This window comes from Symphalangus syndactylus, chromosome 12 (genome assembly GCF_028878055.3).
Source record: "Symphalangus syndactylus isolate Jambi chromosome 12, NHGRI_mSymSyn1-v2.1_pri, whole genome shotgun sequence".
NCBI lineage: Eukaryota > Metazoa > Chordata > Mammalia > Primates > Hylobatidae > Symphalangus > Symphalangus syndactylus.
Window position 1 is genome coordinate 65,252,302 of NC_072441.2, and position 13,206 is coordinate 65,265,507.

General features: G+C 38.1%; 1 protein-coding gene and 1 non-coding gene across 2 annotated transcripts in view; both read left to right on the forward strand.

Moving 5' to 3' along the window:
* The window catches only part of CAPZA1 (capping actin protein of muscle Z-line subunit alpha 1), a 48,082-nt gene that overhangs the window by 21,440 nt on the left and 13,436 nt on the right, over positions 1-13,206 (forward strand). Inside the window, exons 2-5 of the mRNA XM_063625719.1 lie at positions 2,292-2,355; positions 4,480-4,531; positions 8,640-8,703; positions 9,504-9,710. Coding sequence (XP_063481789.1) covers positions 2,292-2,355; positions 4,480-4,531; positions 8,640-8,703; positions 9,504-9,710 — 387 coding nt within the window. The remainder of the gene's footprint in view (positions 1-2,291; positions 2,356-4,479; positions 4,532-8,639; positions 8,704-9,503; positions 9,711-13,206) is intronic.
* Positions 7,630-7,730, forward strand: LOC134735037 (small nucleolar RNA U13). The gene has a single exon (XR_010117898.1). It is a non-coding gene; the product is annotated as a small nucleolar RNA U13 (small nucleolar RNA).

A 13,206-nucleotide genomic window follows, 5' to 3' on the forward strand; every position in this document is an offset into this window, starting at 1 on the left:
GAATCAAGAAGGAAAGGATCCAGAACAGTCTTAGAGTAGATTAACTGGAGAATTGCTCTCTGGCTAGTTGGACCACTTAGCTCCTCTCTTCTCTCCTCTTTGGGCTAAGCTGAAGACAAAAACAGCATTTGTCCTCAGAATATAGCACTGAGTATGAGCACTGGGACCATAGATGCAGAGTGGTGTCCCACATACCCTATAGACTTTAGGCTCACTCAGAGGATAAACTGCTCACATACCCTGATGAGCAGAAGCAAATCTACTCTTTCCCTCCTCTATAGTCACTAGAGACAAGCTACCAGCAAACAATAGGCAAACTAAATTAAAGTCAGAGTACCATTTATGGAAAACCAATACCATGAAAGGGAAGAATCAAATTCAATGAGGAGAGGATCTAAATTTTTAGGAAACAATCAATAGAACAAGACTTTAAAATGGGTAGTTATACTGGGCACAGTGGCTCACACCTGTAATCTCAATGCTTTGGGAGGCTGAGGTGGGAGGATCACTTGAGGCCAGGAGTTTGAGACCAGCGTGGACAACATAGTGAGACTCTCTCTCTGCAGAAAATTAAAATTTTTTAAAAATTAGCCAGGCATGGTGAGGCACACCTGTAGTCTTAGCTACTTGAGAGCTTGAGGCAGGAGGATCACTTGAGCCCAGGAGTTCGAGGTTACAGTGAACTATGATCACACTGCTGCACTCTAGCCTGAGCAACCAAGTGAGACCCTGTCTCTGAGAAAAAACTACAAAAATTAAATAAGTAGTTAATGTCCTCATAGAGATGATTGTATACACACTAAAAGAAATTGCTTTGCTCTACATACTTGCCAGTGCAAAAAAAAAAAAAGACAAAAGGAATTACCAAAAATCTTGGAAATTAAAAATTGAACAGTCAAAATAATTGTTATGCTGGGCTTGGTGACAAGTGCCTGTAGTCCCAGCTACTCAGGAGGCTGATGCAGAAAGATTCCTGAGGTCGGGAGTTGGAGGCTACAGTAAGCTATGATCACACCACTGTACTCCAGCCTGGGCAACATAGCGAGACCCTGTCTCTTAAAAAAAAATGGAGCAGGAAAATGGGCACAGATGAAGAGCATATTAATGGATTGGAGTTGATCATTTTCCCCAGACAAAGCACAAAATGACAAAAAGGATAAAATATAGAGGAAAACAATGAGATAAGCGGATTAGAACCTAACATTTTACCATCCATTTATAATAGTATATCCAGAAAGGGAGAATGGCAACAGGGGGCAGAGGACAGAGGCTAGGTTGAATAACAGAAGAAATATTTTCCATGGCATTCCTTATGCCCTCTAATACAGTGGTGAATAGTAGAGGTGATAGGAGTCATCTTTGCCTTGTATTTAAAGTTGATGACTTAGGGCAGGCACGGTGGCTCACACCTATAATCCCAACACTTTGGGAGGCCGAGGTCAGAGGATCACTTGAACCTAGGAGTTTGAGACCAGCCTGGGCATGGCGAGACCTGTCTCTACAAAAGTAAAAATTACAAAATTAGGTGTGGCGGCACATGCCTGTGGCCCCAGCTACTCAGGAGGCTGCAGCAGGAAGATCACTTGAGCCCAGGAGGTTGAGGCTGTAGTAAGCCTTGATCATGCCACTGCACCCCAGCCTGGACAACAGCCAAGACCCTATCTCAAAATAAATTAATTAATAAAGTTAGTGACATTGCTTATGTTTCATTATTAAGATTGTTGTAGAATTTTGGTAGGTAGCCCTTTTTTAAGTTAAAGGCGTTTATTTTATATCTACTAAAAATGAATAGTTTTGGTTTTTTATGATATTGGAGTAGGTGTTAATTTTTTTTTTTTCAGCATGAGTTGAGATGATCACATGGTTTTGGTCTTTTAATTTGTAAGTTACAGTAACTTATTATATTGAACCATCCTTGTATTGGGAGAATTGGTATAGTATTTAATTTGCTAATATTTTATTTAGTTTTGCTTAAATGTTCACAATCAAGATCATAGCTTTCTCTTTTTGTGAATGTAATGTATTTGGTCAAAAACTGTTATCCTGTTTTTGAAAGACAAATTCAGATTTATCCAAACACATATATTCCCAAATCAGAATGTACCTATATTGATAGTAACAGCTTTGGGGTGCTTTATGAAAAGAAAATTTGAAGGCTCCTAAACAGTAAATGTTTAAACAGGACATTTCTTTCAAGGGATGTGATGAAAATTTTGTAATTTGTTAATTATTTCTCCTTTTATATGTTACTCTTCATAATTCTCCTAAGTGAAAATTTCGTTTCTCTTTAGGTACGCATAGCTGCTAAATTCATCACTCATGCACCCCCAGGGGAATTTAATGAAGTATTCAATGGTGAGTAAAGATTAGTATTTTAATCCCTCCTTAATTACCATTATTTATTGAGTACTTGCTATCTGTTTTAATTCTTATGACTTGTTGTAGCTATAGCTAAGTAAATCAAGATTCAAAGAAATTAAAATAACTTGTCCAAGGTCCCCCAGTTAGTAAATGTCAAAGCAAAAATTCAAACCCAGGTCTGAGTGAAAATAAAGCTCCTAACCCATAAATTAGGATGCCTATCTCATGTGAGAAAAGATTTAAGGCAGATTAGTATCAATAAATGTAGCAACAATATTAAATTATTTTCATAGTTTTATTTTTATCATTATAGATCATAGCTTAATTTTCTTCATTGCTTTCACTTAGGAAGTCACATGATATGGAACACTTTTTTTGGGCCAGTGGGGCTGAACTGACTATATCTGGGGAGCTTATTAAGTATGCAGATTCAGCTTTATCTTCCCCTCAAGATTCACATTCATTAGATCTGAGGTGGAACTGGTTAATCTATTTCATCAAGTTCTTTACCAGGTGATTCTGAATTGCAGCAGGTTGGGGAACCACAATTAAATACATTTACAACTTTCCATACTATCTGCTGTCTTAATACATTTTACAAGATGGAAAATGTGATGGAGCATCATAAACTTCATGGTGAAAAAAATAATCATAATCCCATTTTAAGTTATTAAGTTTGTCTTAAAGATGCCTTAAGTAAAATAATAATTGTTGTGCATCTTGGTTCAGTTTAGCAAACATTTATTTTGAGATTCTAATTTTATATTAGAAAGTTAGCTACTCGAGAGGAACTGTATGATATTCCTCTGTACCTGGCCCAGATGGTAGAACAGTCAATAATAATCTTTGTTGCTAAAATTAGGAAAAGTAACTAGGAGAAACATAAACATTTGCTTCAGGGAATATAAGATACAATAGAAGTAAATCAAGATATTTTTTATAAAATTGTTTGTGGATTTTGAGCACCAACAGCAAAGGAAACAAATGCAGCCTTTTTCTAGTCTTTTACATTGACTAAATGTAAATTCTTAGTAACATTTTTAATAAATTTTTTTTTTTTTTTTTTTTTGATGGAGTCTTGCTTTGTCGCCAGTCTGGAGTGCAGTGGTGCGATCTTGGCTCACTGGAACCCCTGCCTCCCGAGTAGCTGGGACTACAGGTGCTCGCCACCACACTTTGCTAATTTTTTGTATTTTTAGAAGAGATGGGGTTTCACTATGTTGGCCAGGATGGTCTCGATCTCTTGACCTCATGATCCGCCCGCCTCAGCTTCCCAAAGTGCTGGGATTACAGGCATGAGCCACCACACCTGGCCAAAATTTTCAATTTTCAGTAGAAAATTCTTCTTGAACTTTAGCTCAGATAAATTCTTAACTAACAGGCCAGGCGTGGTGGCTCACACCTGGAATCCCAATGCTTTGGGAGGCCAAGGTGAGCAGATCGCCCTAGGTCAGGAGTTCGAGACCAGCCTGACCAACATGGTGAAACCCCGTCTCTATTAAAAATACAAAAATTAGCCAAGCGTGGTGGCAGGCGCCTGTAATCCTAGCTACTCGGGAGGCTGAGGCAGGAGAATCTCTTGAACTGGGGAGGCAGAGGTTGGAATGAGCTGACATTGCACCATTGCACTCCAGCCTAGGCGACAGGAGTGAGACTTTGTCTGAAAAAAAAAAAAAAAAGTGACTAGATTTCTGACACACAGCTTTTTAAAAAGGTTGTAGACCCCACATTAGATTCTCCAAGGCTAAGAATTTCACTGTCACTGACTGAGTTGTGCCCAGCTTTCTTGATATGATGTTGTAGAAGCGCCTGCAATTCTTAATCTATGCTCATATTAAAGGATTCATTTAAATACAGAATTAACACTCTTTAACTGTAGCTTTCTATAAACCATGTTTTTCATTTGTTATGAAGTCCTTGAGACTATATAGCACACATCATTGTACACAAATCTGTGAACATTAGGATCTTTTTATTTGCATGTTTAGAATTTCTACTCATATAGTACACCTGAAGACTAATCTTACAAAGCCTGAATTTTAAAACTTCAATCTAGAAATCTGCTAAAATTTCTCAAATTTATCCTCCACTGAACATTGTAACATTTTTCCTCTTCAGACGTTCGGCTACTACTTAATAATGACAATCTCCTCAGGGAAGGGGCAGCACAGTAAGTATCTTTCCAAATCCACTTAGAATGTTATTCTAACATTGGGTAAACTATGTTGACAGTAAACTAGCACCCTGAAAACAAAGTTTAAAATACTCCAAAGTAAAGCAGTTGGTTTTAGCAATTTTTGTTGTTTTTTTTAATTGGAGAAAACATGTTCCCCCAATTGTTATTTACTTCCTCAAAGCTTATTATAATATATGAACTAGTTTTTATTTCTGCCCACATTTGCCCCATTAAAGCAGAGTTTAATGTTAGCTGTTGGGTTTTCCTTTATAGTTGTTCTAGTTCATGTTGAATTTTTTTAAACAGCTAGCTATACATAGGAATGATCTGCCAGTGAGGAATGATAATGTTTAAGAATAGCAAATATTAATAAAGTGCCTTAATAGTTGGAATTACCCATAGGATAAAAGCATGATTAGGTTACCTGGTCATTGACTCCTTACCACTCTGAAGCTAATTAATCTTTCTAAAATATTTTCATTGTGTCCTTGCCTTCAAAAATATTACGGTGGTGCCTCTTTTTTTTGATGTCTTCTATAATAAAATCTAAACTTGCTGTAGCTTTCAAGGCTCCCTGTTGTCTGGCTTTATCACTACTCTACTTTTCAACACAAAGTTCTGTTTCAGTTGCTGTCTACCCAACTGGCTCAGAGTTCCTTTGTAAAGAGTTGGATAATGGCTAGAGTGGGTAGGGATGGGGAGACAGGACAAGGACATGTTGATGCAGAGCAACAAATAATTATCATAAAGTCATTAGGTATGATATATAATTGGTTTAGATTTTAGCCATAGAACATAGTTGTAAGAGCTGCTGCCTGGGAAACAATAATCTGCCCTGTCCATGCTGCTTTTTTGGAACTCATTTTGGGACTAGATTCTGCAAATGTAGAATTTGCACAGCTTTACTGTAATTGTCATCGTGAATGATACCCTAATTATACATTGATTTAAGGAAGCTAGGCTCACATCAGAGATATACTCTAATGATGGTTTCTCTTAGATTCATGGACTCTGCCATACAAAAGGGCATTCATGATTTGCTAGTTTAACTCCTCTCTACTTTCTTTCACTGAAAGAATCTCATCAGCATCTGTCAGTAGACAGTTATCTAATCTGAATGCTTCTAATAATAAGGAATTCACAATCTCACAAGGCAAGTTCTTCAATTTGCCTGCCATATTGGTCCCAGTTTTATCCTTGAGAACTACCCACAATAAATATGCTCTGTACATCACTTGATAAGCTGAAAGGGGTGGATGTTGAATATCACCCAAGTGTGATTGCAACCTAAAGCCTGTTATCCTATTTCCAATTAGAACCAAAGAGAAGTTGGTATGTAGCTTCTCAGCCTTTTGGCTAAGATTAAGAGAAGTTAGTATGTAGTTCAGATACTTCATTTTCTTTAATTGCACTGACACTAAAGCTTTGTATTTATAAATATTCTGGTTCTTATAGACTATAGGTTCTTGGGGAACCCTCTTGTTAAGAGAATTTTCCTGGACCCAAATATTTGATTTTCCATAGAGAAGAAAAATTCAGTTTTATTTCTGTATTAAAGCAGTCCAGTCCCTTGGCCATAGTCCTCATAGTAACTGCTCAATTAATGTTTTCATAATCATTATCATAATTACTGCCTTCAGTCTGTATAAAATGAAGGTCTTGAAGTAGCTAAGATTTACCATCTTTCCTGGATTTCCACCTGTTTCTGGCTACCAGAACCATCCCCAGATAATTCCAGCGCTTCTGGAATAAATAGGGTGTTGTAAGTTATGTTAAAGAGTGAATTTCATTCTGACAGAGATAGGAAGTAAGATTGTTTTGAGTAGAGAATAACATAATGAGAATTATATTTTAGAATAATCACTAGCTTGTGTGTAGAGGGGCAAAAGCTGAGGTAAGATGAGTAATTGCAAGACTATTAGAATAGTTCAGGGATAGATGCTAGTGGTTGGACTAGAGTGGTAGCAGTGGGGGTGGTGGGAAGGAATCAGATTCTGAATATGTACTTAAGTAGAGCCTACAAGATTTACTGACGGACTGGATGTGAAGTGTGAGAGAGAAGAATCAAAGATCACCCCAAGTTTTTGGCTTAGGCAGCTGGTAAAATGGAGATGCTGTTTACTTGAGATGGAATTAAAGGTAAGGACATTTTGGTGTTGGTGTTTGTAATCTATAGTCTTAGGACATATACTAAAATAAGATATCTACTTCCTACTCGTTTTTTTTAAACTAACATTTATTCTACTTTTTATGAATAATTTGTATCCTTTCTGAAGAGCCAATGTGTTTGGGATTAATTTTGCTACATGGGGATGTGGTGTTTTAAGGAGTAAAACACAGTAATAACTTTTGGCTGGGTGTGGTGGCTCACACCTGTAATCCCAGCACTTTGGGAGGCCAAAGTGGGTGGATCACCTGAGGTCAGGAGTTCGAGACCAGCCTGGCCAACATGGTGAGACCCCCCCATCTCTAAAGAAAATACAAAAATTAGTTGGGTGTGGTGGTGCGCGTCTCTAATCCCAGTTACTTGGGAGGCTGAGGCAGGAGAATCATTTGAATCCGGAAGGCAGAGGTGGCAGTGAGCCAAGATTGTACCACAGCACTCTAGCCTGGGCAACAGAGTGAGACTGCATCACCCCCACCCCCCAAAAAAATGAACAGTAATAACTTTTAACAAAATAAGATTGAAAATTAGCTTTAGAGGCTGGGCACGGTGGCTCACGCCTGTAATCCCAGCACTTTGGGAGGCTGAGGCGGGTGGATCACCTGAGGTTGGAAGTTCGAGACCAGCCTGACCAACATGGAGAAACTGGGTCTCTACTAAATATACAGAAATTAGCTGGGCGTGGTGGCACATGCCTGTAATCCCAGCTACTCGGGAGGCTGAGGCAGGAGAATCACTTGAACCCGGGAAGTGGAGGTTGCGGTGAGCCAAGATCACACCATTGCACTCCAGCCTGGGCAACAAGAGCTAAACTCAATCTCAAAAAAAAAAAAGCTTTAAATATTTGAAGAAGTTTAAATGTTTGTTACTTTGCCTTATCTTGAAAAGCCTAGGGAAGGTTTAACACTGCTTGAAACTAGCGGTCTCAATCCTTTTGTAGTTCGTAAGTGTGATGGTTGAGTTTTCACATGCATGTGTGAGATGTGCCTCCCTCAAACCTTGTTATGTTGGCACATTACCTGTCTGACATGGGGAAAAAAAAAACTAGCAGTCTATTTTAATAGGTTAAAATTGGGAATTCTGTGAGAAGACTGATACTTTTCAAGAATATAAGTGTAGCTCTTATTTCCATCTTTCTTTTATCTTGTCTTTTGCTTTAGCTTTGTAAAATGTATAGAGAGCAACTAAAAATGCAGAATTTCAAAAATCAAGCTTGGGACAAATAAACAGTAATATTAGGCATGTACTTTGATTATTTATGCATTCCTCTTTTAAAAATAACTACTCTGTGCCTGAGGCTCTACTTTTATACTTGACTCACGCTCAACTCTCACTTCACCTTCTTCCCATGTCAGATGACTTCTGACATTTAATTATAGTTTCTTGTGACTTTGAGAGCCAAGAAAAAAAATCATTTCCAAAATAGTGTATCAATGGAAGATTCTTTTGAATTACTGAAAGCTTCTGCCCAAATGATTAAAATTGTTGGCAGTTCACAATAATCAGATTGCTTCGAACTTTGGAATTAGCCGAGTGTGGTGGTGCACACCTGTAGTCCCAGCTACTCGGGAAACAGATGGGAAGATCTCTTGAGCCCAGGAGTTTGAGGCCAGCCTGGCAACATAGTGAGACTCTATCTCAAAACAAACCAACTTTGGAATTGCCTAAGTAGAAGATCTTTTGGAGCTCAGGAGCAGAGAGGAAGAGGTAATTTCAGAGTTTAAGAAGCTTCCAAGATCTCCGTGGAGCGGAGTCCCTTCAGAAAGCTGGAAGGCATTATGTTAACACTGGATGTCTGGGGAGAAAGGGGAAAAGTACCGGGTACTATTTTCACATTTCCTTTCACTATTCTGTGAACCACCTTTTGTGTTTATTTACACATAATTCTTTTCTCTCTCCCTCTTTTTAAAAAAAAAAAAAAACTTTTTAAAAAAACAGTGCATTTGCCCAGTATAACATGGATCAGTTCACGCCTGTGAAGATAGAAGGATATGAAGATCAGGTAATAATTGCTTTTTAGACAGGCTATGCCTGGCAGATAGTAGAGATCCTATTAATAGAAACCAAAGCAGATGTCTGAACCAGGTGCTGAATAAATTTGTCTTAGTTTTTATAGTTTTTGTATGTACTCTACATGTTAGGATATTCTTCCTCTTTCTGATAACACTAGCAGTTTCTTTGACAAGAAAGGAGAGCAGCCTCTTAACAAGAACAGTGAAAATGGAAGTATTTAAGTCTTAGAGGTTTTCCAGCTATCTTTAATTCTCCTTGATAAGAGTAACAATAAACATATTTAATGGAAAAACAGAGGCATTCCTCCTGAAATTTAGACTACTTATTTATTTAGGATCTTGGTGGTTGGGAAATGGGATGAGAAAACAGTTCACTTTGTGTATTTTTTCATTTTTGAACCATGTGAATGTATTACCTATTTTAAATGCTAAGTGTAATGGTCCTAAAGTTTCATAATGACTCTGGAAAAATATGTGAAAAAACACAAAAGTGTACATGAAAGTTATTACAGTTATGTATAAAGTACATATATAGCTATGTATAAGTATATATTAGAAACCAAGAAATGAATATTATTAGTATGGGGGATATTTTGTAGTTTAAAGTTGACTTATTCATAAATACAATATTCTTAATAATATGGGACTTGGTTGAAAAATTAATATGAAAGAGAAATCTGACTAAATGAAAAGTTAACTGCCTCAGAATTTTTATTGATGTGTTTCATAAAAGGCAGTAAGAATTGTCTTTTTTACAGAGTTACTCATATGTTTAATGATTCTTTGAAAGGTCTTAATTACAGAGCACGGTGACCTGGGTAATAGCAGATTTTTAGATCCAAGAAACAAAATTTCCTTTAAATTTGACCACTTACGGAAAGAAGCAAGTGACCCCCAGCCAGAAGAAGTAGATGGAGGTCTGAAGTCTTGGAGAGAATCCTGTGACAGTGCTTTAAGAGCCTATGTGAAAGACCATTATTCCAACGGCTTCTGTACTGTTAAGTATCTGACTGCTTCGTTATCAGAGAGTGTTTTCTTATATTTACCTTATCCTTTGGAGGCGTTGGACTACCAAACATCCCTTCTTTCTTCTTAGCCATGCTCTCTTCTCCTCTGAATTTTATTCCCTAAATCATTTTGGAAAGGGGTATAAATAAATGGAAACTTTTATATGGAAAATTTCTTTTTAAAATCCCAATGCACAAAAAATTTAGGTATCAGCGTATTCTGTTTTCACATTTGACTTATGAGAAATGCCTTACACCCATCAGAAAAAGGTCTTTGGTTTTTCTTTTTTTCTTTCTTTTTTTAAAATTAACCTTTTAAATTAATTTTTTTCTTGTTTGTATTTTTACCCAGATCTAAAAGGTCTTTGGTTTGGACGTGGAGAAAAAATGGTATACTAAGCTTGTTGAGAGAGCTATTGCTCATATTTATGGCTTTTTTATATAGGCATTTCTACACAAACTACTTCTACATAGTTTAGATGTTTATATTAGGTAATCAAAACTATTAGAACTAAACAATTGGCTGGGCATGGTGGCTCATGCCTGTAATCCCAGCACTTTGGGAGGCCAAGGTGGGCAGATCACTTGAGGCCAGGAGTTCGAGACCAGCCTGGCCAACATGGTGAAACCTTTACTTAAAAAATACAAAAAGTAGCTGGATGTGGTGGTGCACACCTGTAGTCTCAGCTACTCAGGAGGCTGAGGCACAAGAATCACTTGAACCAGGGAGGTGGAGGTTGCAGTGAGCTGAGACCACGCCACTGCACTCCAGCCTGGGCAACAGAGTGAGACTCTGTCTCAGAAAAACAAAAAACAAAAAAAACCAAATGATTTTTTTAAAATCTGGAGTGATTTTCTTTTCTTTTCTCTTCTTTTTTTTTTTTTTTTTTGTTGTTGTTTTGCTTTTTTGAGACAAAGTCTCACTCTGTTGCCCAGGCTAGAATGCAGGGGCACCATGTCGGCTCACTGTAACCTCCATCTCCTGGGTTCAAGCAATTCTCCTGCCTCAGCTTCCTGAGTAGCTGGGATTACGGGTGCCCACCACCACACCTGGCTAATTTTTATATTTTTAGTAGAGACGGGGCTTCACCATGTTGGCCAGGCTGGTCTCGAACTCCTGACATCAGGTGATTCAGCTGCCTCGGCCTCCCAAAGTGCTGGGGTTACAGGCGTGAGCCGCTGTGCCTGGGCTAATTTTCTTTTACTACCTCTTGACTGTAAAAATAGATAAATTTGGCTTTATTATTTTTCCTTTATAAATTATGGCATATTAAGAAAAATATTGATTAGAATATTTTTTATTTTTAAATTGACAAAAATATGCTATGTACAACATCATGGTGTTTTGAAATATATATACATTGTGGAATGGCTATATTGAGCTAATGACATGGATTACTACACATATTTATCATTTTTTTGTTGTGGGAAAATCTCTCAGCAATTTTCACTAGAATATTTTAAATATACAATGATGATTAATTACATGGCAGTCTAGAATACAGTTAAGAGCACCTACTTTGAAGCCTTACTAACTGGTTTGAATCCTGGCCCTGCCAATTAATTAGTTGTATGACCTTAGGTAAATTACTTAACATCTCTGTGCCTCAATTCTTTGACTGTAAAATGGAAATAATTGTTTTTACCTCATAGAGTTGTTGTGAAGATTTAATGAATTAGTAATATATGTAATATATGCCTGGAACAGTTCCTGGCACAAAGTAAGCTCTACATAAATGTTAGATAAATGTTAGGCTAGGTGTCATTATGTTTGTTTGTTTTTTTTTTTTAACAAGAATACCCATTTGGTGGACTGGACAAGTATAGAATTCCTGTTGGGAAGCCAGTATTGCAAAGGGGAGACATGATAGACTCCCATTTAGAAATTGACTGTTTAATCCTAAATATACTTTGAATTTATTATTTGTTACCTGTTCAAAGTTTGTCACTACCTATTCTTAATTTGGAGAGCTCCAGCACCAAATAACCCTACTGTGCCCTTAGCTATCAAATGACCTACAGAAAGTCATGGAATTGTTCTGATGGTGTCTGCTGTATATTAAGTATCCTATGTCTATGTCTTCCACCGACCTGCTTAGTAGTCCATAATTTCATCTCCTTATTCCCTATCACATTTTCTACATAGTATGTTCCAAACATTTTTCATTGTCCTCTGACAGGCATCTAATCCCCCATGTTTTGTAAGGATTGAAACTGACAGAAATTTTTTTTTTTTTTTTTTCAGACAGAGTCTTACTCTGTCTCCCAAGCTGGAGTGCAATGGTGTGGTCTCTGCTCACTGCAACCTCCCCTTCCTGGGTTCAAGCAATTCTCCTGCCTCAGCCGCCTGAGTAGCTGGAATTACAGGCGCCTGCCACCACACCTGGTTAATTTTTGTATTTTTAGTAGAGACGGGGTCTCACTATGTTGGCCAGGCTGGTCTTGAACTCCTGACCTTGTAATCTGTTCGCCTCAGCTTCCCAAGTAGCTAGGACCACAGGTGCACACCACCATACCTAGCTAATTTTTCTGTGTGTGTGTGTGTGTGTGTGTGTGTGTGTGTGTGTTGTGTTTGTGTAGGGACTACAAGGCACGAGCCACCATGCCTGGCCTATTTCGCCTTCTTTGTCTGCCCTTTCCACCTTGCCCTTTCTCCCTCTTCTCCACTTTTTCCCTTCTCTCGTCTCTGTCTGCATCACCACTACATCAGTACACATTCTTCGCCTGCTAATGCTATTTCCTCTATCTACTTCTGAACCCTTTGATTTTTTACTTTAGTCCCCATTCTATAGAAACTGCTCTGAGTTTACTAATGGTTCCTGAGTTACCTGGTTCAGTGTCCTTTTCCTTGTCCATGACTTCCGAATGGCATTTCACACTGAAGCCAATCAACCACTTCTAGAAATTATCTTTTACTTAGACTGCTATGTCAGCAACCCCTAATCCTTTTTTTTTTTTTTTTTGAGATAGAGTTTTACTCTTTTTGCCCAGGCTGGAGTACAGTGGCATGATCTCAGCTCACTGCAACCTCCGCCTCTCAGGTTCAAGCGATTTTCCTGCCTCAGCCTCTCTAGTAGCTGGGATTACAGGTGCCCACCACCACACCTGGCTAATTTTTGTATTTTTAGTAGAGACGGGGTTTCACCATGTGGCCAGGCTGGTCTTGAACTCCCGACCTCAGGTGATCCCCCTGCCACGGCCTCTCAAAGTGCTGGGATTACAGACATGAGCCATTGCACCCAGCCCCCTAATTATTCTTACTCTGTACTAAGTTCTTTTTTCCCCCTACCTTTGTAAATGTAGGCATTCTCCAAAGTTCATAGTTCATTTAATGCAGGTAAAGTAACATAGACTTCGGTGTCACAAAAACAGTGGGTTTGGATTCTACCTTTACCACTTCCTGAGTGACCTTAGGCAAGAAGCTTTTTGAACTTCAACTTCTGTAGATAACACTGTATTTCATCAGATTTATTGGAGGAAAAAGAA